This window comes from Peromyscus leucopus, chromosome 3 (genome assembly GCF_004664715.2).
Source record: "Peromyscus leucopus breed LL Stock chromosome 3, UCI_PerLeu_2.1, whole genome shotgun sequence".
Taxonomy (NCBI): Eukaryota; Metazoa; Chordata; class Mammalia; order Rodentia; family Cricetidae; genus Peromyscus; species Peromyscus leucopus.
Genome location: NC_051065.1, coordinates 147,401,805 through 147,423,175, shown reverse-complemented (window position 1 = coordinate 147,423,175; position 21,371 = coordinate 147,401,805). Strand labels below are relative to the sequence as shown.

The 21,371-nt window shown below is 40.8% G+C and overlaps 1 protein-coding gene across 2 annotated transcripts; it reads left to right on the top strand.

Moving 5' to 3' along the window:
• The first annotated feature begins 6,724 nt into the window (after window positions 1–6,724).
• Window positions 6,725–21,195, top strand: LOC114706495 (C-type lectin domain family 4 member A-like). Of its 2 annotated transcripts, none has more exons than XM_037204151.1 (6): window positions 6,725–7,193; window positions 8,419–8,535; window positions 11,598–11,711; window positions 17,542–17,687; window positions 18,580–18,692; window positions 19,809–19,962. In XM_037204151.1, exons 1-6 carry the CDS (start codon window positions 7,112–7,114, stop codon window positions 19,867–19,869), a joined length of 633 nt encoding a protein of 210 aa, XP_037060046.1. In that variant the 5' UTR covers window positions 6,725–7,111; the 3' UTR covers window positions 19,870–19,962. The 2 variants fall into 2 exon arrangements, with proteins under 2 accessions (XP_037060046.1, XP_028744721.1); XM_028888888.2 differs by having other exon boundaries at window positions 6,728–7,193; window positions 19,852–21,195.
• Window positions 21,196–21,371: the final 176 nt, after the last annotated feature.

Here is a 21,371-nt window from a genome sequence, read left to right as displayed (position 1 = left end):
CAGAGTGAGGAGTGCACCTGTGAAGAGTGAGGAGTGCACCTGTGTATAGTGAGGAGTGCACCTGTGTATAGTGAGGAGTGCTCCTGTGGAGTGAGGATTGCACCTGTGTGGAGTGAGGAGGACACCAGTGTGGAGTGAGGAGGACACCCTTGCATAGTGAGGAAGCATCTGTGCAGAGTGTTGGCTCCAAAGTGGACTGGAATTCAGAGGCTCATAATGTTGAAAGGAGCTTCCTTGAATAGGGTAGACCAGGCATGGGTAAAGCGTGTATGTGTGTGGGGTGTGTGGGTGTTTGTGTGTGTGTGTTCATGCACATGATGTTTGCTTGTTATGTGTATGAACATGTGTTGCTCGAATCTTTAAATGGTCTTATTAGTAAAAAAAAAAAATGGTACCAGATATTGGGGTAAATGCTGAAATATCAGAGAGACAAAAGAACAAGCCACTGCCATGTCTCACATCACCAACTCCATGAATTCTCTGATTGAAATACTCTGAGTCCTCACCTGAAAGGCTTCGCCTGAAAAATCTTTAGTTCCTGTCTCCTCATTCTTTAGATACATTTCTCTACCAGCCATTAAAGGCATGTGTGCTTCCCAAGTGCTGGGATTAAAGGTGTGTGCCACCACTGCCTGGCTCTGTGTCTCTTCTAGACTGAATCTATCTCATGTAGTCCAGGGTGGCTTTGAACTCAGAGATCCAGATGGATCTCTGTCTCCTGAGTGCTAGGTTTAAAGGTTTGTGCCACCATTGCCTGGCATCTATGCTTAATCTAGTGGCTGTCTCTGCTCTCTGGTCTTCAGACAAATTTTGTTAGGATACACAATATATCACCACAAACATGGGAGTAGCTAGAGGAGATTACAAGAAGGGAAGTGTTTGGAAGAGTTGGAGGCTGAGCATGAGGGTATGAGCTGGAAGACGCCTGCGGAGGAACTCAAATGATGCCATTTTTAGTAACAAGTTTAAGTTTCCCCTCTGCTATATGGTGATTCATTAACTGTCCAAACTGTTTCCAACAGTGCTGTGAACCCATGAGGCTCCAGCTGAGCAGTGCAGGGATCAAGGGAAGAGAGGCATGAGGAGAGAGACAGCCTCCTCCCACAGCTGCTAACCAGAGCTGTGTCAGGATGTGGCCAGTGGCCCAGTGAGTGGAGAGTGCCCATGAGTGAGTTATGAAGACAGTGGGAAGCAGAGAGCTCAGAGGAGCAGCATCAGAAGGACCAGGATGTGAGCTTTGCCTTCCCCCTGCAGGAGGCAGCTGAGTGGGAAGTGGGAGCCCACACAATGGTAAGGGGCCAATGGTCCTCTAGAATGTGGTATCACAACTTGGCTGTTCAGTCCAAATGATGTGGTACCTACAGTGACTCAGTGTTTGCTCTTGTGGTCTGGTTTGCTCGAAACCATATTTGCGTGTGGAACTTCATGCTTGCACAGAATGCAGAGAGCTCGGGTCTCAGGGCAGACTTCTCTAACGGCCTAGTTCCTCTTTCCCACTCCTTCCTGTTTCCTTCTCTCCCCTTTTGAGTTCTTGGGTATCACTATATTTGGATAGCAGTTCATTAGCAAACTTCAGCCTTCTCTCCCTGAAGAGGGATATCTGGATTCCAGAACTTGGTCCTACTTAGAAAGAACAATTTAGGAAAAATTAGATGCAAGGGGACCAAAAAAAAAAAAAAACCATTCCTAGTGATGCATTCCAGCTTTGAAAAAGAAATAAAAACAGTAATAGATATAAGTGACATAGTTAAAATTAAGAATAAAAGTGATCAAAAATCAAAAAAGCCAAACTAACACTAACAACAAACAAACAAACAAAGATCCTAAATATATATTATGTGGTGTCTCTGTGATAAAGTTGATGCCTTCTTCCTCCCTGTGCTGGTTTTGGTCCTCCAACTCCTGCTCCAGCTCCCTCTGCTCCTAACGCCTGTCCATCAAGTCCTGATAAGATGGAGGCCTTTTTCCATGCTTTGCTTCATCTCCTACTGAGATTATTGGGGAAGTTTCTCACCCCAAAGCATCAACTCCATTTAAATTACAGTCCATCCCTTTAGAAAGAAAGGAGTTGTTAATGGTTACATCTGGCCTCTGTGCTGTAGAAAGATTTTGGGCCCCTCTGAAACAAGTCAGGCCCACGGTCCTTTGGAGAGATGCTATGTCTGAGCAGTAGGACAACCTGAATCCACATCTGCATGGCTTCAGCAGAGTGCAGCCGTTAGACACCAACATGGCACCAGGTGACAGCCCAGACCCCATGAATCAGCATGACTCTCATGGCAAAAGGAACCATGGACATTAACACTGACCCTGACTGCAGCAGTGCCATGAACCCAGACATGGCCCCTAGCTGCAGCCCTGGCCTGGACTTCACCATGGCACCAGATAGCAGTACATGTCCCTTAGATCTGTATGGCCCTGGATGCAGTATGGCCTCTAGACTCCATTAAGGCCACAGGTTGCATCCCAGATCCCAGGCTTCCAAGTTGTCCCTGGTGGCCACATGGGCCACAGTCTTCAACACAGACCCTGGTTGCAGGAGGACCATGGAGCCAAACATGGTTTTCTGCAGCACCCCGGGATCTGGACGTCAGTATGGTCCCAGGTAGTGAGTGGTGCCGGCCACCCACATCTGCATGGCCTCAGTAGTAGCACAGCCCTTAGACACCAACACAGCACCAGGTGGTAGTCCAGCTCTCATGGAAAAAGGAACCACAGATATCAACATAGACACTGGCTGCAGCAGTGTGGTGGACCCAGACATGGCCCCCAGCTGCAACCCTGGCCCAGATGTCACCATGGCACCAGATAGCAGTATGTGCCCCTTAGACCTGTATGGCCTTGGATGCAGCATGGCCCCTGGGCACCAACATGGTTCCAGGTGGTCAATCAGACTCCACATAATCACATGGTCCTCGGTGGTAACAGAAGCCACAGACAATGACTCAGACCATGGCTACTGTAGAGCCATGGACCCATACATGGCACTCAGAAGCAGCCCAGCCCTGGTCAACACCTTGGCCCCAGGTGGCAACACTAGCTACCAAGATCTGTGTGATTCTGGTGGCTACATGGCTCTTGAACCACTACATGGCCACTGATGGCAGTTCCAGACACTAGACATTTTTGTGGACTTTGGAGGCAACATGGGCCATAGATGGTCATATAGACCCTGGCCATGTTAGGTCTATAACCCAGAAATGGCTCTTAGCAGCAGCTAATCCTGGAAATCACCATGGCCCAGGTAGTAAGAAGGCCTCTCACCTTAGCCGACTCCTCCTCGAGTTCACTTCTTCAGTTGTGTTTCTTTTCACAGCACGTGAACCACTCTGCTTCTCTTTCACTCTCATTTCTCCACCACATACTTGCTCATCATAATGGGACCCACCTGCATGGTGACATACGGGGCTGGGTGGGCCAGTGGCTATCTTCCCACCAGCCTGGGTCTTGAGGACCTGGACTGACCTTTGGTAGCTTGCATCTGTTTGAGAAGGATGGCCAACAACATTTTTTCTTATTTATTTATTTTATCATAAATATTATTTTCTTTTTTTCTTTGAATGAAAATAGATTCTTTTGTCATACAATGTATCTTGATTATAGTTTCTCTTCTTTCTACTCCTCCAAGCTCCTCCCCACTAACCCTGCCCTCCAGATCCATTCACTTTCTGTCTCATTAGAAAAGAACAGACATCTAGGAGGTAGATAACTACCAAATATGACAAAATAAACTATAATAAGATAACACAAAAATCATCACATTGAAGCTGGACAATGCAACCCAACAGGAGGAAAAGAGCCCCAAGAGCAGGAAGAAGAGTCAAAAGACCCACCCATTCTCACATTCAGGAGTGCCATACTAACACTAAGCTGAAAGCTATAATAGCCAAGCAGAGGACCTGGTGCAGACCTGTGCTTGCTGCTTCAGTTCTTGTGACTTCTCTGTGCTTGACTCAGTTGATTCAGAGGGCCTTGATCTCCTGGTGTCCCCATCCCCTCAGGTGCTTACACTCTTTCTGCCTCTTCATCTGTGGGGTTCCCTGAGGACAATGAGTACTCTAAACATCAGGAATGAGTGATTTTGTATATATTGTAACGTTTCTATAACTAACGTGATTATTTCCTATTTGCATTTTCCTGTTATTTCAAACATCATAGTATTAGTAGTGTTTGTCATGCACAAAAAGAGTAGAATAGGAGAAAGAAGAGGAAATAGGAACAGAGCTGAAGACATGAATTTGGTTTGTCTTTCAGCTCCTCAAAAGAAGACCATGAGTCATGAAAGTTGTTACAGATTCTCCAAGGTCCTCCTCACCTCATTCACAGTCTGTTTCCTGCTGTTGACAATCTTATTCTCCATTGCTCTGATCAGTAAGTCTAAAAGTGGGACAAGTAAACAAGAGAAGGAAAATGACTCATTAGACAGATGGTGACGCAGAAACCTGAGACAGAAACTCTCTGGGGAATAGGATACATTAGGAATTTCCCTCTGTTTCAAAATAACTCTTCTGTAAAAGTCATTCATTCTCGCTAGAGAAGTATGTGTGTGTTTTTGGTGTCACAGAGTGAAATACTGGGGCATCTGTGTTAGGCTCCAGTACTGAAGATGAATCTGTATTTTCTCATCAGCAGCATTTAGAGGCCAGATCCATTGGATGCACAGATATTTGCAATTTGGAATAAGCAGGGTGATGAGAAGAGATGGCCAGAGCTATTCCAGGGACAGTGCTCCAATGGAGTTCCTTCTAATCATTTATTTTTTGTTCCAGATTGTATGAGACATGAAAGCTAATTTAGAAAATAGTGGATTTCTTTGTAGATTGGCCTTCAAAGTTCATCAAAAACTAAAAAGCATAAATTATATTTTATGTAGATGTTTTTATTAATTCATTCAATAATTAGTAATATCAATTTACTATATATTAGGCAGCATGTAGAGAGCCCAGAAAGATCTACAGTCCCCAGTCTCAGAGTCCACTAAATATACTTCAATTTAGACTATATTCAAGTGAAGCAGTGCTTTAAAAATTGCATGGGAAATGTTCTGCAGGTGAGAAGTAAGGAGTAAGCACAGGGGCTAAGAAAAGCTTGGAGCAGATGACACCTAGAACTGTGTGTGCTAGCAATGTCCTAGACATGTGGGGCATGGAAAACATGGGCAAATATAAGTACACATTACTGTCATGTATAGTGCTACATGGAGAACTAAGTATGAAACTGTAGGGACAGACAAAAAGCAGACTCAGATCACAAAACAGTGCACACCATATCACACGGGTATCCCCTCTAAATGTTTATTTAGTAACTGTTGATGAATCATTAGCCAACTTAAAATTTAGTAGTTTAATTTGAACTATTTATTTAATATTACTTGGTGACATCACTGAGCCTGGTCTCTCTAGGGAGATTCCCATGGTCCTAGGTTAACATTCATTTTCATGGAGTCATGCATCAGTTCAACTCAGCTTCCCATGGCAACTTCAGACTTTCAGGATGGATGGTGGCAGTAAGCCAAGCCCAACATGGAGTGCACACACATTTGCCTTTGTGTATTTTAGCAGCCAAAGAACTCTTAAAGGCAGCTCAGATGAGGTGATGTTGAAACAGACCAGTTTCCTTGTAGGGAACTGCAAAGGCATAGTCCAAATGGATATCCATATAGGGAAGGTTGAGAAGTGTGTCCAGTTTTTGAATATGCCACAGTCATGGAGATCTCCTGAAGAATCTGAAGCAGGACGTGATAAAATTAAACCTGACTTAGAGAAGTTTGCTCTTACAGAGATGTGAAAATGAAGGGAAAAAGAAATTGAATGTTGATTCAGAATCCATTTGAGCAGCACTAGGGGTTTGATCCAGGGATCATGCTAGTGATGCACATAAAAGACGGGAGCTTCGAGTGAAAGGAGGGCAGTTTTGATGAATATTAACAGCTGGGAAATAGAGGACACAGAGTGAGGTGTTGGGGCCAGATGAGAGGAACAGCAAGCAGCTTTGGAACCCATGGAAAACTGACCCACTGCTCAGCGTAAACAAGACAGGTGAGCCTTGGAGAAGCAGAGCCCAAAGGACTGTTTCCTGGGGACCTCATGCTGTACTTGAGTGTAGCTCTGCTCGTTGCCCTCGCAGTTCCCTCATAATCTATGAGCTGTTTGAAAACTCTCAGGGTGCTTCTAGGTAGCCCGGGCTGGCCTCGAACTCACAGAGATCCACCTGGCTCTGCCTCCTGAGTGCTGGAATTAAAGGCATGGGCCACCACCGCCCAGCTGATGATCCCATTATTAGCAGCTAGTTTCCCTCTGGTATATTGTGATCCATTAATTGCCCCAACTGTTCCCAACAGTGCTGTGAACCCACAAGGCTCCAGCTGAGCAGTGCAGGGATCAAGGGAAGAGAGGCATGAGGAGAGAGACAGCCTCCTCCCACAGCTGCTAACCAGAGCTGTGTCAGGATGTGGCCAGTGGCCCAGTGAGTGGAGAGTGCCCATGAATGAGTTATGAAGGCAGTGGGAAGCAGAGAGCTCAGAGGAGCAACTTCAGAAGGACCAGGATGTGAGCTTTGCCTTTCCACCTGCTGGAGGCAGCTGAATGGGATGTGGGAGACCACACAATGGTGAGGGGCCAAAGGTCCTCTAGAATGTGGTGTCAGAACTTGGCTGTTCAGTCAAAATGGATGTTGTCTTGTCTTAAGTGTTTGCTCATGTCGTCTGGTTCATATGCAACCACGTTTGCATACAGAAGCACATGAACTTATGTTTGCTGCAGAGTGTCTTAGGACAGAGTTCTCTCACAGCTTGGTTCCTCTTCTCCCCTTCTTCCTATTTCTTTCCTTCCTCCTTTGAGTTCCCTCTTTATAGTATTTGCATATCGTGCTGAATAGGTTCAGACACTACAATTCTTATCTTCTTGTTTTAAGATATTGAATCTCTGTATGTGGCCCGAGTGATTCCGTGTTGTGGTTTCTCATTCTCATGTGGGACATCACATCTGGAAATCTCTCTTCTCATATATAATTGTGTGATATGACAATTTATTGCCGTGTTGGTTCTCACATACCACGAGTTTTGGGCAGGAGACAAGGTGCGTTTTCTGAGTGAGGCAGGTCTCTTCTTGATATGGCTTCAGAAATCACCTATGCAGAAGTGAAGTTCAAGAATGAATCCAAATCCTCAGGCACCTACTCAGATTCTGCTACAGGTAAAAAAAAATTCTGGACTTACTGTAGGGGGAAGGATAAAGGAAGAGTCAATAATAAACTTTGGGTGATGTGTTGGTTGCTAATCCTCTCAGTGCTCATGTCTGGGATTTCATTGGAGTCGCAGGGGATTGAATTGTTTATAGAGTGACTTCAAGGGCTGTAGAGTTTTCTAGTGGGAAAGAAAAGCTTGCGTGGCATGGTTTTTGCTCTTGCCATTTACAGAAACTATACCTTGTATCCTGCATTCTTGCATGTATATATCTTGTATATAGCATTTCACGCTTTATAAAAATGAACATAAAATGAAATCATACTTTTCACTATTGAGCTTTTCCCCTCTATGTTTGACACTATATTGTAACTTTATGAAAACTGTTTCTGTGTGTGGAGCTCTTATCTTGAAGGAGCTTTTTCTTTTATACTATAGATCAAAGCAAAGCCTCTCCCTTGGTAGGCAGTTGCTCTACACTACATTTTATCTTCATCTAGCAAACGGTTTCCAGCCATGAGTCAGTAACTAGCAGATTGACCATATGCTAAAAAAGTGGAATATGATTAGAAATATTTACCTTTTATTGTATATGAGTCTTTAATATTCAGACAGTCTGGAAGGTATTAGAATATGTAGTGCTACAATCATAGTAAAGAACACCAAGAAAACATGATGATGTGAAAATGTACCTACAAGACAGTGTAAAAGGAAAGTCACAGGCAGATGGCAGTACTTACGTTGTGTTTTTATGTGGGAAAACATACTATATGTACATCCTTTAAATTTTGCTGAAAGGGTCAGTGTGGTATAATTCCAGCACCTCGAAGGCAGAGGCAGGAGCGATCACTGAGGATTTGGGGCCAGCCTGGGCTACATAGTGAAATCATACCCCATTACATCTACCACCAACAAAAAAAGAACTTCCTGAAAGGATATGATCAAAGTGTTTTTGTGAATATATATTTAATATATATATATTATATATATATATATATATATATATTCAAATTATTTTTCAGATTGCAAAAAATTAATACCAGTTATTTCAATAGTGTGTGTACTTTTATGTATTTTGTGATGTTTTTTTTACAATGGACATTATTTTTATATTATTTTAAATGGTCACACTATTAGTAATTATGTGACATGGAGAATAGGGAGATGGGGAGGGAGGAAAAGCAGAAACAAGGGTGAAACTTATCACTCATGAGATGAATGTGCTCTCCTTCCAGCTCCCAAAGTGAAGCCCACCCCTCATCTAAGTAAGTCTGGCCGCCCCTCGCTGCTCTTCACATCACTGATGGCACTTTTCCTGCTGTTGGCCATCACATTCTTGGCTGCTTTTATCTGTACGTATCCCTGATTAATCAACAGACGATGTCTGCCTCAGGTGAAGAGAGGTTCTGCTGTAGCACTAGCATTTAACAGAGTATGGAGAAGAAATGTTGTTTCAGGAAAAATAATTCAAGGGGTTACATTGTGGCTTTTACTCTGTCCTTGGATTTAGCTATTGTCTTGGAAAAAATGGAATCCGTCTCATTAGAGAAACTGAAGTGCATTTATGAGTATATGTGGTTTTGTGGAGTGAACTCTGTGGAGCATTGTCTTTGTTAGACTAGGAGGTCATATCTATGTTTTCTCACTGGCATTTAGAAGCCTATCTATATGTGTATACAAGCTATATATGTATAGGACTCCTTCATCTTGGGATAAGCTTGTGGACCAGAAGTAGTTAGGAAGAAATTATCCAAGAAGTGTTCTTTAGCTAATTACTAATTGCTCTGTCCTGTCCAGGATTATGTGAAATCTAGAAGCCAACTGAGCAAATGGGTGGATTTCTAATCATCAAAGATTCGAGAATTTCTGAAAATTTTAAAATGCATGGAAACTAGTGTATTTAGGGTGTTTTACTCATTCACTTGAACCAAGTAGTAGACATTTACTATATGTCTTACAGTGTGTCTAACACACAGAGTCCAGGAAGAACATGGACTCTTTTCTCCAGAAACTTAGAGGAAAGTCAATGAATCAGTGCCAGCCAGGTTCAGTGGTTACTCAGGATGTTGAGACAGGAGGACAGCAAGTGTGGAGCTAGCCTGGATTATGTAAAAATCTGTGTCTAAAAAATGAAGAAAAGATGGACCAGTGTCTACAACATTGTCCAGGAAGTCTTGTGCTGACACAGATTTCCTAGAAGAGACTATGTCTAGAACTGTGTGTACCAAGATTTTCACAGAGGTGAGAGACAGAAGCATGAATGACTGAAGTACACAGTTCTAAGTGAAGAAAAAAGGACATTTCCCTAGGTAAACATAGCAGCTTGCAGAGCTTATGTTGTGCACCAATATGAAAAACTCAGTTTTTCTCCTAAATTTTAATTTTTTTTATCAAGTATGGTTTCTTCTTAATAAATCAGCATAAATTTAATGAGGTAAGACAACGATTTATTTATCTTATGCTTCTGTGGTTTGTCAGTTTAGGCTGATCTCCACTGAGTGGCTTCTCTGGTCTTAGCTGAACTTAGACGTGTGTATGTGGTCAGTTACCAGTCCAGGCACCTCAGCCTCTGAGAGGAGAATGCCAGTTAGGATGACTAACAGTATGAGCCACCTTTATATAGTTCCTTAGGATGTCCTGGCTTGTTTACATAGCAGCTTGCAGACTTCCAAGATTGAGGGTGACCATGAGCCAGTTCTCTCAAAAATTTTAACATGAGGGCTGGAGAGATAACTCAAAGATTCCAGAGGTCTTGAGTTCAATTCCCAGAAACCTTATGGTGGCTCACAATCATCTGTAATGAGATCTGATGCTCTCTTCTGGCCTGCAGGCATACATGCAGGTAGAACATTTTATGTAATAAATATATAAATTTTCAGACAATTTAACTTAATAGCAGATCAGAGTTGATTTTGCAAATTCTCTTAGCCAAAGGAATCTGGGAGGCAGCTCACACAGAAGACTTCACTGTTTTTCTTTCTTCTCTTCTTTCTTTCGTTCTTTTTTTGTTAACCAGGGAAATTTCAAAATCACATTGAAATGGTGTGTGGATACAGAAGTTAAATGTTGTCTTTTTTTTGCAAGGCATCACAGCCATGGAGAACCATTGCAACATTTCAAATAGAGAATTGGTGTAGCTGAACATAAGTTATAGACAGTGCTTTTGTAGGACTCTGAAAACAGAGTCATTAGGACAAAGAAAGAAATGAGTAGGCCTGTTTCAAACCTGATAATGAGATGAGTGTCTGAAGAACATGAGATGAGGCAACTTTGCATGGTAAAGAACACAACACCAAGGAAGTAGATGTTGATGAATATCGAGATCCAGGGATTAAGGGGTGCAAGAAGTACAGTGTGACTTTAATATTGTGATGATGTAACTCATCAACCATGAAGTTATTCAAAAAGGTAGACAATCTAGGATAAGTTATAGGTTTAAGTTGGCACGTGTTGATTTCAGTTTGGGGCTTATTGAGTCTAACCTAATATGTTTGTGTTTAGTGAGCACAAAATCCCACACATACAGGCAGCAGGCAAGACCATAGCAATACATGGCATCACTGGGGAAGATTTTGTATGAGGAGGAAGAATCGTGACAAGACTGTAGGAAGTGTTACATTTTAAAGGGTGGATGGAGGGAGAAGAGATTATAAAAAACAACAAGAAGTGACGGCAAAAAACGGTGATGCAAAATCAGGATGGAGCAATGTGTTAAGAGCTGAGGAGGAGAACTAGATCGAGTCCAATAGCAAGACAGCTAACTAATTATCCTGGGGTATTATTGATCCATTTCAAACCTGGTGTGAATGAAATGGAGGAAGCCAAAGTGGTGGGGTAAGGAGGACAAGACTCTGGGAGGTAGGTAAACAAATTCAGTTGTAGCGAAAAGCCACTCAGGTGTAAACCAGGAGAGAATGAGCATGTGTGTGGAGGAGTAAGTTGGTCAAAATGAGGAGAGTTTAAGGAAGAAAACAGTGTTCTATAGATACATGTTGAGTTCTTTTCTATTTCACATTCTAAAATAACCTAGGGCTACTCAGAATTACCTATCCCCCTTTCCTCCCAAAGCCAAGGCAGTTTACATTCTCGAATATGAATATCTCTGTCTGCTTCATCTCCCCCAAGAGTTAGCGTTTTCATCTCATGTTAACATGGAAGGGTATGGCTCACTCCCTTTAGAGTCATGGCAGTGGGCCTGTCCTGCCTTTCAAATCATGGTCTTTCTTGAGTCCTGGAAGTACCTGTGGTTTCAAATAGGAGCCTGAGGACTACATTGACTGTGGGGTGATAGGAATCTTAGGCTCTGTCTACTTAGGTAATTGGGACTTGGTAGATCTTTGTACCAGTAAGTAGACAGTCAAAGCCATAATATTTTCATGAAAATGTGTGGTTTTGTTTCTGGGTTTTTTTACAGTTTATTTTCAAAAATACTCTCAACTTTTTGAAGAAAAAAAAGCTGTAAATTTAACTCACAAAGTTATAACTCACAAAGAATTGACCTGCAAAAAAGACTATCCACCAACATCTGGTAAGAATCAAAGCACCTATGAGTTTGTTTGCTTGCTGTAGAGTTTAATGGTTTCAAATAATCTTTCTTTACTTCATTCCTTTGTTCATTCGTTCCTTCCTCCCTATATTCGTTCCTTCCTTTGTTCCTTCATTCCTTTCTTCCTTTGTTCCTTCCTTTTATGTTTATTCTTCTCTCATACACTGCATCCCAGCCACAGTTTCCCCTCCCTCCACTCCTCCCAGTTCTCTTCCCCATCTCCTCTCTCCCCTAGATCCACTCCTCCTCTGTTTCCCTTCATAAGGGAGCAGGTCTCCAAAGGATGTCAACCAAACACAGCACAGCAAGTTATAACAAGACTAGGCACACACCCTCATATCAAGACTGACTAAGGCAACCCAGTGGGACCAAAACATCCAAGAGCAGGTAAGAGTCAGAGACACCCCCACTCCCACTCTTAGGAATCCCACAAGAAAATACCAAGCTAACAACCATAACATATATGCAGCCTGGTATCCTTGATCTCTTTAACTCCTAAGATCCTTTCTCAGCCTCTTCTGCAGGGTTGCCCAAGCTCTGTCTAATGTTTGGTTGTGGGTCTCTGCCTTTGCTCCCATCAGTTGTTGGATGAAGCCTCTCTGATGACAAATAGGGTAGCCACCAGTCTATGAGTGTAGTGGAATATTGTTAGAAATCAGTTCATTGACTTCTGTTTGTTTGTTTTGTTTTTATGTTTAGCTCTGCCCTAGGTCTCTGAGTCATCCCATTTCAGATTCCTGGCCATCCAGGCAGTGTCCAGCATGGGCTACCTCTTGTGGCTTGGGCCTCAAGTTGGACCAGTCATGGTTGGCTAGTCCCACAAGTTCTGTGCCACCTCTACCCCTGCACATCTTGCAGGCAGAATGAAGTGTAGGTTGAAGGTTTTGTAGCTGGTTGGAATCTCAGTCCCACCACTGAAAGCCTTGCCTGGTTACAGGAGATGGCCAGTTCAGGCTCCGTATCACCCATTACTAGAAGTTTTTGAAAGGGTTAACCTTGGGATGTGTGATGTATGCTTTAGTAGTGTTTCCTTTACAAACTTGGGTACCTTTGAACTTGGAGCATAGTTGTTAAGAATTGAAATGTCATCTTGGTGGATTTTCCCTTTGAGAGTACGAAGTGCCCCTCCCAGTCTCTTTTGACTAATTTTGGTTTGAAGTCTATTTTGTTAGACATTAGAATGCTTACTCCAGGCTGCTTCTTAGGTTCATTTGCTTGGAATATCTTTTTCCAACCCTTTATTCTGAGGTAATGTTTATCTTTGATATTGAGGAGTATTTTTTGTATGCAGCAGAAGGATGGATCCTAGTTTTGCTTCCATTCTCTTAGTCTGTGTGTTTTTTCTAAGGAAATTGAGTCTATTGATATTGAAAGATATCAATGACCAATGATTGTTAATTCCTGTTATTTTGTTGTTGTTCTTGGTTGTGGTGTGTGTTTGTGTGTGTGCTTCCCTTCTTTTGGTTTTGCTGGAGTGGGATTATTTATTTCCTGTGTTTTCATGGACATTGTTAACATCCTTGGGTTGGAGTTTTCTTTCTAGTACCTTCTGTAGGGCTGGAGTTTTGGATAGATATTATATGAATTTGAATTTATCATGAAATACTATGTCTTCATCTATGTTGATTGAAAGTTTTGCTATTGTAGTAAGGGCTGGCATCTATGGTCTCTTATAATCTGCAGTGTATCTGTCCAGGCCCTTCTGTCATTTTTAGTATCCACTGAGAAGTCAGGTGTAATTCTAGTAGGTATGCCTTTATATGTTACTTGGTATTTTCCCCTTGCAGTCTTTAATAATTTTTATTTGTTCTATATGCTTAGTGTTTTCATTATTATGTGGTGAGGGGACATTTTCTAGTTCAATTTATTTGGTGTTCTGTATGCTTCCTGTTCCTTTATAGGCATCTCCTTCTTTAGATTAGGAAAATTTTTCTTGGATGATTTTGTTGAAAGTATTTTCTGGGCCTTTGAACTGAGATTCTTCTCCTTGCTATATTCCCATTATATTTAGGTTTGATCTCTTTATAGAGTCCAAGTTTTCCTAGCTGTTTTGTGTCAGAAATTTTTTAGATTTAATATTTTTTGGCTGAAGTATCTATTTCTTCTGTTGAATCTTGAATGCCTGAGATCCTCCCTCCCTGTCTTGTATTCTCTTGGTTATGTTTGCATCTGTAGTTCCTGTTCACTTACCTAGATTTTCCATTTCCAGAATTCCTTCATTTTGTGTTTTCTTTATTGCTTCTATTTCCATTTTCAGGTCTTGATCAGTTTTATTTATTTCCTTCAACTGTTTGTTTTTTCTTGGCTTTCTTTATGGGATTTATTCATTTTTCCAATTTTTTGTTTGTGTTTTCCTTGATTTCTTTAAGGAGTTCATTCATTTTTCCTTTTTAAGGACCTCTCTCACCTGTATAAAGTTGGTTTTAAGGTCTTTTTCTTGTACTTTGACTGTGTTGGGATATGCAGGGCTTGCTGTCGTAGGACAGCTGGACTCTGGTGGTGACATATCACCATGGCTGTTGTTGATTGTATTCTTCCTCTAGCCCAGGCATCTGGGTTTGGGGTGATTTTATGACTAGGTATCAAGTTTATCTTTGGTGGGTGTTTTATTTCTTGGTTTCTCTTTCCTTTTTGGTCTTTTCTTCTGTGTGGCCTATGGTTGAACAGAGGTTCTTCTCCCCAGCTGAGGACTGGACTTCTGGCAGCTGGCCTGGCCTCTTGTTGAGCATGGGCTCTCCATCTGAATGGGGAATGGAACACTGTGATTAGGGGAGGGGCTATTGGGGATAGTGTCTGAGGTGCACTAAGAGAGTGGAGAAAGTTCTGGGGCAGGAAGTCTATCTGGAGTTCTGGTGGCCTAGTGGTCTCTGGTCCAGCAGTTGAGGCTGCTTGAGTTTGCCTACTGGTTCTCCTGGCTGCTGTGGCTTGCACTTGAGTAGGGGATGTCTGCCTGAGTTGTGTGATATTTCTAATAGATTCCCAGGTGGCACATACTGAGACGTGGAGTCCACATGCACATCTAGATCAGACAGAAAGTCTGATATGTATGCCTCCATTTGTCTACACGAGTCTTGTTTGTGAAAAGAGTTCTATTGTATTAAATTTTTTAGCTTCTGCTTCTTCCTGAACCATCTCTGCACACTTGCTGTTTTCTAACTCAGCATACACACACACACACACACACACACACACACACACACACACACACACACACACACGGGCTGTAGAGATGGCTCAGAGGTTAAGAGCACTGGTTGCTCTTTCAGAGATCTTGAGTTCAATTCCCAGAAACCACATGGTAATTCACAACCATCTGTAATGAAATGTGGTGCTGTCTTCTGGCATGCAGGGATACATGCAGGCAGAACACTGTATACATAATAAATAAAGAAATCTTTAAAATATATGTATATATCTGCATATATACACACATATAATTTGAATAAAATGATGAAGCACTGTGTCATAAATACAAATTATTTAAAGTATTAATAGACTCCTTGAGAACATTTTTAAATTAAAGACAATTTCATGTGATATAAAGATACCATTTTTACCCCACATATACATACACTGTCCCCTATATGAACATCTTTATAAGCAAATGTGGTTGCTACAACTAGCGAGTGAATACTGACGTCATCACTGACTGAAGTTCACGATTACTAGACTCTCATCTGGGATGGCAACACTGTATTAGCTGTCACATCTCTTCAGTTTTCTCTTGGTTGGGATGAGTTTTCAGAAGATACTTGTTTTAAATGATCTGAATATCAGTTCTGAGGATGACTGATCTGATATATTACAGGATATTCCTATATTAAAATTTGAGTAATTATTTTTGGAGAGGAATTGACAGGTGTGAAATGCTAGTTTAATTATATAGTACACAGGGTCTAAACTATACAAATAATTACAGACCGTTATTGCCTGATGATTCACTTACGGAACGGCATTTAAAAGTGTACCTTTTTTCATCATCTGAATCTCTTATTTATTTTTTAAAAAATTGTTCTTCTTTAATACAATACATCTCATCTGCAGCCTCCTGTCTCTCCTCTTCTCCCAGCCACCGCTACCTCCCCTGTCCCCTAGATTCTCTGTCCCTCCATTTCCCTTCAGAAAAGAGCGGCCCCTCCTCTGCTCATGGGACCTTTTTCCTCTTACTGGGTTGCCTTGACCAACCTTGATATGAGGGATTACGCCTAGTCTGACTGCATCTTGCTATGCTGTGTTCTGGCTAATAAAAGTCTACCCTTTTAAGACTAACCACTTGGTATTGGATAACCAATTAGGAGACTCATCCCTGGAGATTAATTCTCCCTCTCTCAGCAGGTATTAATTGCCCATAGCTCTTAGAACAATAAAAATAGGCCATGAATTTGAGAGAGAGGAGGGAACATGGCAGGGATTGGAGGGAAAATAATATAATTAAATTTTAATTAAATGTAAAAAATTGATCTTTTTTAAAATCCATTTTACACATTGTAATTTTGAAAGGATGTTGCTACATGTAACCCACACTATGGTGGAATATTGGGTTAGGTTTCTCAAGAGACAGAATAATGTATCTGTCTATATCTATCCAGTTCTTCATAATGGTGCACAATACTCTTTGTCATCTGAGCCTTGTTTACATTTACCACTAAAAATGTCATTTCTTAGATCTTCACTGAACACTGCATGCTCTGGCCATTCTTTCTTCTGTCTCCTCCTGGTCTGTGATTGCTTTCTCATCTCTGACATTCTTTGTATCCATACAAGCACATAGGGATATACATGAGTGTGTGAATTTAACTCTGTGTATCTGCCACAATATACTTCTCAATTCTTTGCTTTATTTTTCACATATTTTATACCTCTCTTTATTTGGTATAGACAGTTAAGGATCATGAAGGAAGACTGTATTTGTTTATTTATTTCTATTTTGTCTCTGTTATTCAATTCAATTTCTATGATTTTTGTTTCTCCTGATTTCTCTGTCACTCCATTGTACTGCATTTGAAAAAGACTATTCTATCAATTTTTTCAATTATGAAATGGAAAAACACATTATTACAAAAAGAAAGAGTTATACTTACAACATATTTCATCCTTTGACCCCCATTTATTCTCTAAAAATTTCCCTGGGACACAATTAACTAGTGTAGACAAAGTTGATCTGTTGCTATTATTCTTAATAGGGGTGTAAAGAAAAGCAACGCCCTAAGTAACTGGCAAAAAAATGGATCTGTTAAAAATATATCCATATATGACTATAATGAAAAACAATGCAATGATAAAAATGATGTTTTCAAAAATAAAAAAGTTGTATTTACACACATTGGGTTTTTATATTTTTTACTTTCTTAAGGCATTCCATTTTACATTTATTTCTAGAATCTTTGTAATATTTTTGTGAAGTATTTTTATCATCATTAACTTAAAAATTGTCTGAATTTTGCTACCATGATTACTGACATGTATTATATAAATACAACATATAAAACTATGAAATTTTCTGGTTCTTGGTATAATGAGTTATATCAAGAACTAAATTATTATTTAGAGACACAGACAGTTTGGCATTAAGTCCTTGGTGTCTGGGTGTCCATAGCACTCTGTTTTCCTGACAACACCCCAGTAGGACAACGGGGTCCTGATATTAGTGTAGATAGAGGTAGACTTGAGTGCTTGGCAACTGAATTGTGAAAGGTTCATTGCTGGATCTGTAGATTTGGGGAGTCCCAGATTCCATGTGCTCTCCGCATCAAGCAGCTTTTAAAATGGCTTCATCTTGCACTTACATTTCCTTTCTCATCCAAACACAAAGTCTGGAGCTGTTGCCCAAAGGATTGGAAGCCATTTAGTTCCCACTGCTACTACATTTCCACTGATGCGGCATCTTGGAGTAAGAGTGAGGAGAAGTGCTCCAGAATGGGTGCTCATCTGATGGTGATCCACAGCCAGGAAGAGCAGGTGCATCCTGGGAGAGAGTGGGGCCTGGACCTGGCCTGCTGTCTGTTTCTTTTTAATAAGAGAAAGTTTTGTTGACATGGGTGTTGCTGATGTGGCAGAAGCCTTTCCATCAGGAAGCTGGAAAGGTTGCTTTAGCCTTGGCATTCTACCCCTTGTCCCTGCTTCAGTGAAGCTGAACAACCCACAAGGAACCATGGTAACAGAAATGCAACATTTGAGGGTGGAGGGAAGGATGAAATGTTTCTGCTTGAAAGAGCAGTTTGTAATTTCAGCACTCTAATGCTTCCTGTAGTACCCACTGCCTAACAGAGGAGGGCACAGAGCTGACCAGGGAAAGGAGATCGAATCAGGAGAGTCACAGCCAACAATAAGAAATGAAATATCTGAGGTTATGAATGGAGAATGTTTAAATCTGCTAAATTCTCTCATGCACAACTTTCAGGAATGGTGTTGGGGAAGAAAAGATGGAGTGAATCTGAGATGAGAATTCATTATTATCACGGACAGAGATTGTTTCCAATGTCATGGAAATCAGGCCTCTGAGTGATGACTTTGTGTCCTGGTCAGCCAGAGAAGGTGGCCCTCCTGGGGGTGGAGGTGGCTCTTCTATTCCTTGATCCTTTCTTTGTGTGTGACCAGAAATAAGTCAGTCAAAATATCACAGAGTACCTCTAAAAAGGATAATTATTGTGTATTAATCTATAATTTCAGAAATATTTAAAGGCCTAGTGAGAGGAATAGGATTTGACTATTACATATTTGCATATGTGCATCATATTGGACCTATAATTTTTTATGGTTAAAATAATTTTTAAAAGATCTTATACAAATTCTATAACAGAAAAAGAAACACTCCAACCAAGCTGAATGCTGTATCTCTCTTTCCTCTTAGGATTTCATCACCAAGATCCTGGATCCTAAAGCTGCTTATTATATTGGTCTTTTGGATCCAAGTCATCGACAGTGGCGCTGGGTTGATCAGACACCATACAATGAAAGTGCCACGTGAGTCCAGAGTTACCTAGAGGAGTCCTGGGTCCTGTAGCATGAGAAGACTTTAGCGTGTTCCAGCTGTTGGTTATAAAACTAAAACAGCTCACTCCTGGTGTGAGTGCTGGGGATGGAGTTACTTTTATCCCCATTTCCTCATCAAGGCGTTCTGTGAGACACAAGTCATTGATATTCTCAGGACAGATGAGGAAATTGAGTTTGAAGAGTGTAGCATGATAAGTACCCAGGTCAACCAACCAAGGTGCTGCACCATGGTGGGTTTTATTATGCTTTCAGTCTCTCCCTATATTAAACAATAGGATTTAATTTATTTTTATTAGTGTGTATATCTATGTCTTTCTGTGTGTCATATACATGTGGGTGCCCATGGAGCCTGTAAGTGGGTGTTGGATTCTCTGCAGCTAAGGTCACAGTTGGTGTGACTGCGTCAATATGGGTGTTGGAAACAGAAATGTCATGTTTTCTGGAAAAGCAGTGAGCACTCTTATATCTGGGCCATCTCTCCAGATTTTATTTATATGTATAATAAAAATTAATGTCAAGATCATAACTGATTATTTCTCTTAAATCAAAAGCCATCAATCTCATATTTTTATGTGTCATATTTATGTAATAAAACTCTAATATCTTAGTATGTTCCCATATTCTATCCTGACTTCTGTTGTGAGAAATAGGTAGTAATGTTACTATTATTCTTAGTTTTCAGAGAATAAAAGTAGGAATCCTGGGAAGTAAATTGCTTGCCCTAGATTACAGAAATAAGTAGATAATCTAACTATTTTAAGTATTTCTCCAGTCTCTAAAATAAGACTACTGTAAAATGAAAAAAAATATTACAGCATGAGAATGAGAGACCTTTTCAACATATAAATAAGCACATGGAATGACAGTCCCCAGGTACCAAGACCTAGGGATGAAGTAGCCCCTGGGATGTGTTCTGGGAGAACAGTTGAATAACAAGCTAGAGAATATTGAGTGCAGTGGCCCTGTTTCCAGGGACATGTCAGACATGGGTAGTGGAGAATGGTTGATTTGTACACACCTGAATCTGCTTTCCACAAATTCCCATCGTATCCTGAGGCTTGCTTACTCTTGTTTTCTCTTTCCCAGCATCACTGTGGGAAACGCCATGATGCTCTTTCCTCCCTTCCAGGTTCTGGCACCGCGGTGAGCCCAGCAGTGGCAACGAACAATGTGTTATAATAAATCATCGAGATTCTGGTTGGGGCTGGAATGACGCCCTTTGTAGTGGTGAACAGAAGTTAGTTTGTCAGATGAAGAAAATATACTTATGAATCAATCATTATTCATGAACATGGGATTGCATTTTTATCAACCATTACACGGAGACTTGGAAAGATCTTCTTGAGAAGAGATGTCCATAGAAATTTAGGTAGGCAGCCAAAAGTTTTACATATGATAATACTGGTTCACATATATAGTTATACTTATTTATTCATCCTTTACTCTTTATATAATGAGAATTTCCCATATGCCAGAGACTCTACAGGATCTCTTTGTGCATATGTAGAAGCACTCCAGCTTCTCTGTCCATTCTTAGATTCCTAAAGTCTTATTTGATTATAGAATTGTATGGTGTGTTCCCTCTACCCATCTGTCTCTCTCTTTGTTCCTCTGTCTTTGGATTTATTCATGTATAATTGACAAATAAATCATGTATATTTACATTACACTGTCTTGACATGTATTATTCAATGGCTACCACAACAACACCCTCTATTACCTAACATAGTTGTCTGTTTTGTGTGTGGTGTTAGAAAATTTAGATCTTCTTTAGCAAATTCAAACAGACAGAGTGACATTGTTACCATTGACACCTTGAAATTGTAACTGCTTACTCATATTTTCTCTGGCAGTTTGTGCCCTTCCATCAGCATTTTCTCATGTCCCCCAATACCTGCACTACCAGGAACCATTCAGGATCTTGGTCCCCATGGCTAGTGTGTCAGGTGCTGTGGGTGCCGTGAGGCTGATGTGGGCCTCTAATGGTGGCTGATCCTGGGCTGGGTGACCTTCCTCAGAGCAAGTCTAAGAAGATGATAGCCAACCTTCTACTGGCACCGCCTGTTGTTCTCGGTGTCCCATCCTGTGCCTGCCGCATTAGGGACAGCCTCTGCCCTGTGGATGGACATTGAGGAGAGCCACATGTCCCATGGAGCCTGCATGCTGCTTAACACTTTGGAAGCCTTTTCAACTTCTTATCATGAATATTTTGAAACAGAAGTTGACTGGCTGGTATCATCAATACCCATATAATTACCATGTATAGTAATGATTGTTGACATTTTGATAATTTGATATATATATATATTTGTGTATGTATATATGCACATGATATTTGATAGGGCACTTGATAGCTAGTTTGGTACATAACACTTCAGTCAATATTTCAATATATATCATCTAAAATTGTCATTGCACAACAAAACAATACCACTATCACTCTTAGAAAATTTAACAATTATTTTCTCATATGATATGTGATCTTGCCTGTATTTCCTCAGCCATCCTCAAAATGTTTCTTATGACTGTTCTAGTAAGCCATAGTAAAAAACATTTCATTTACTAATTAAATTATTCTTCAAGTTCAGGCCATGCCTCCTTGAGACTGTTCTCATTTCAGACTCGAGCTTCAAGTTCAGGAGTTCTCAA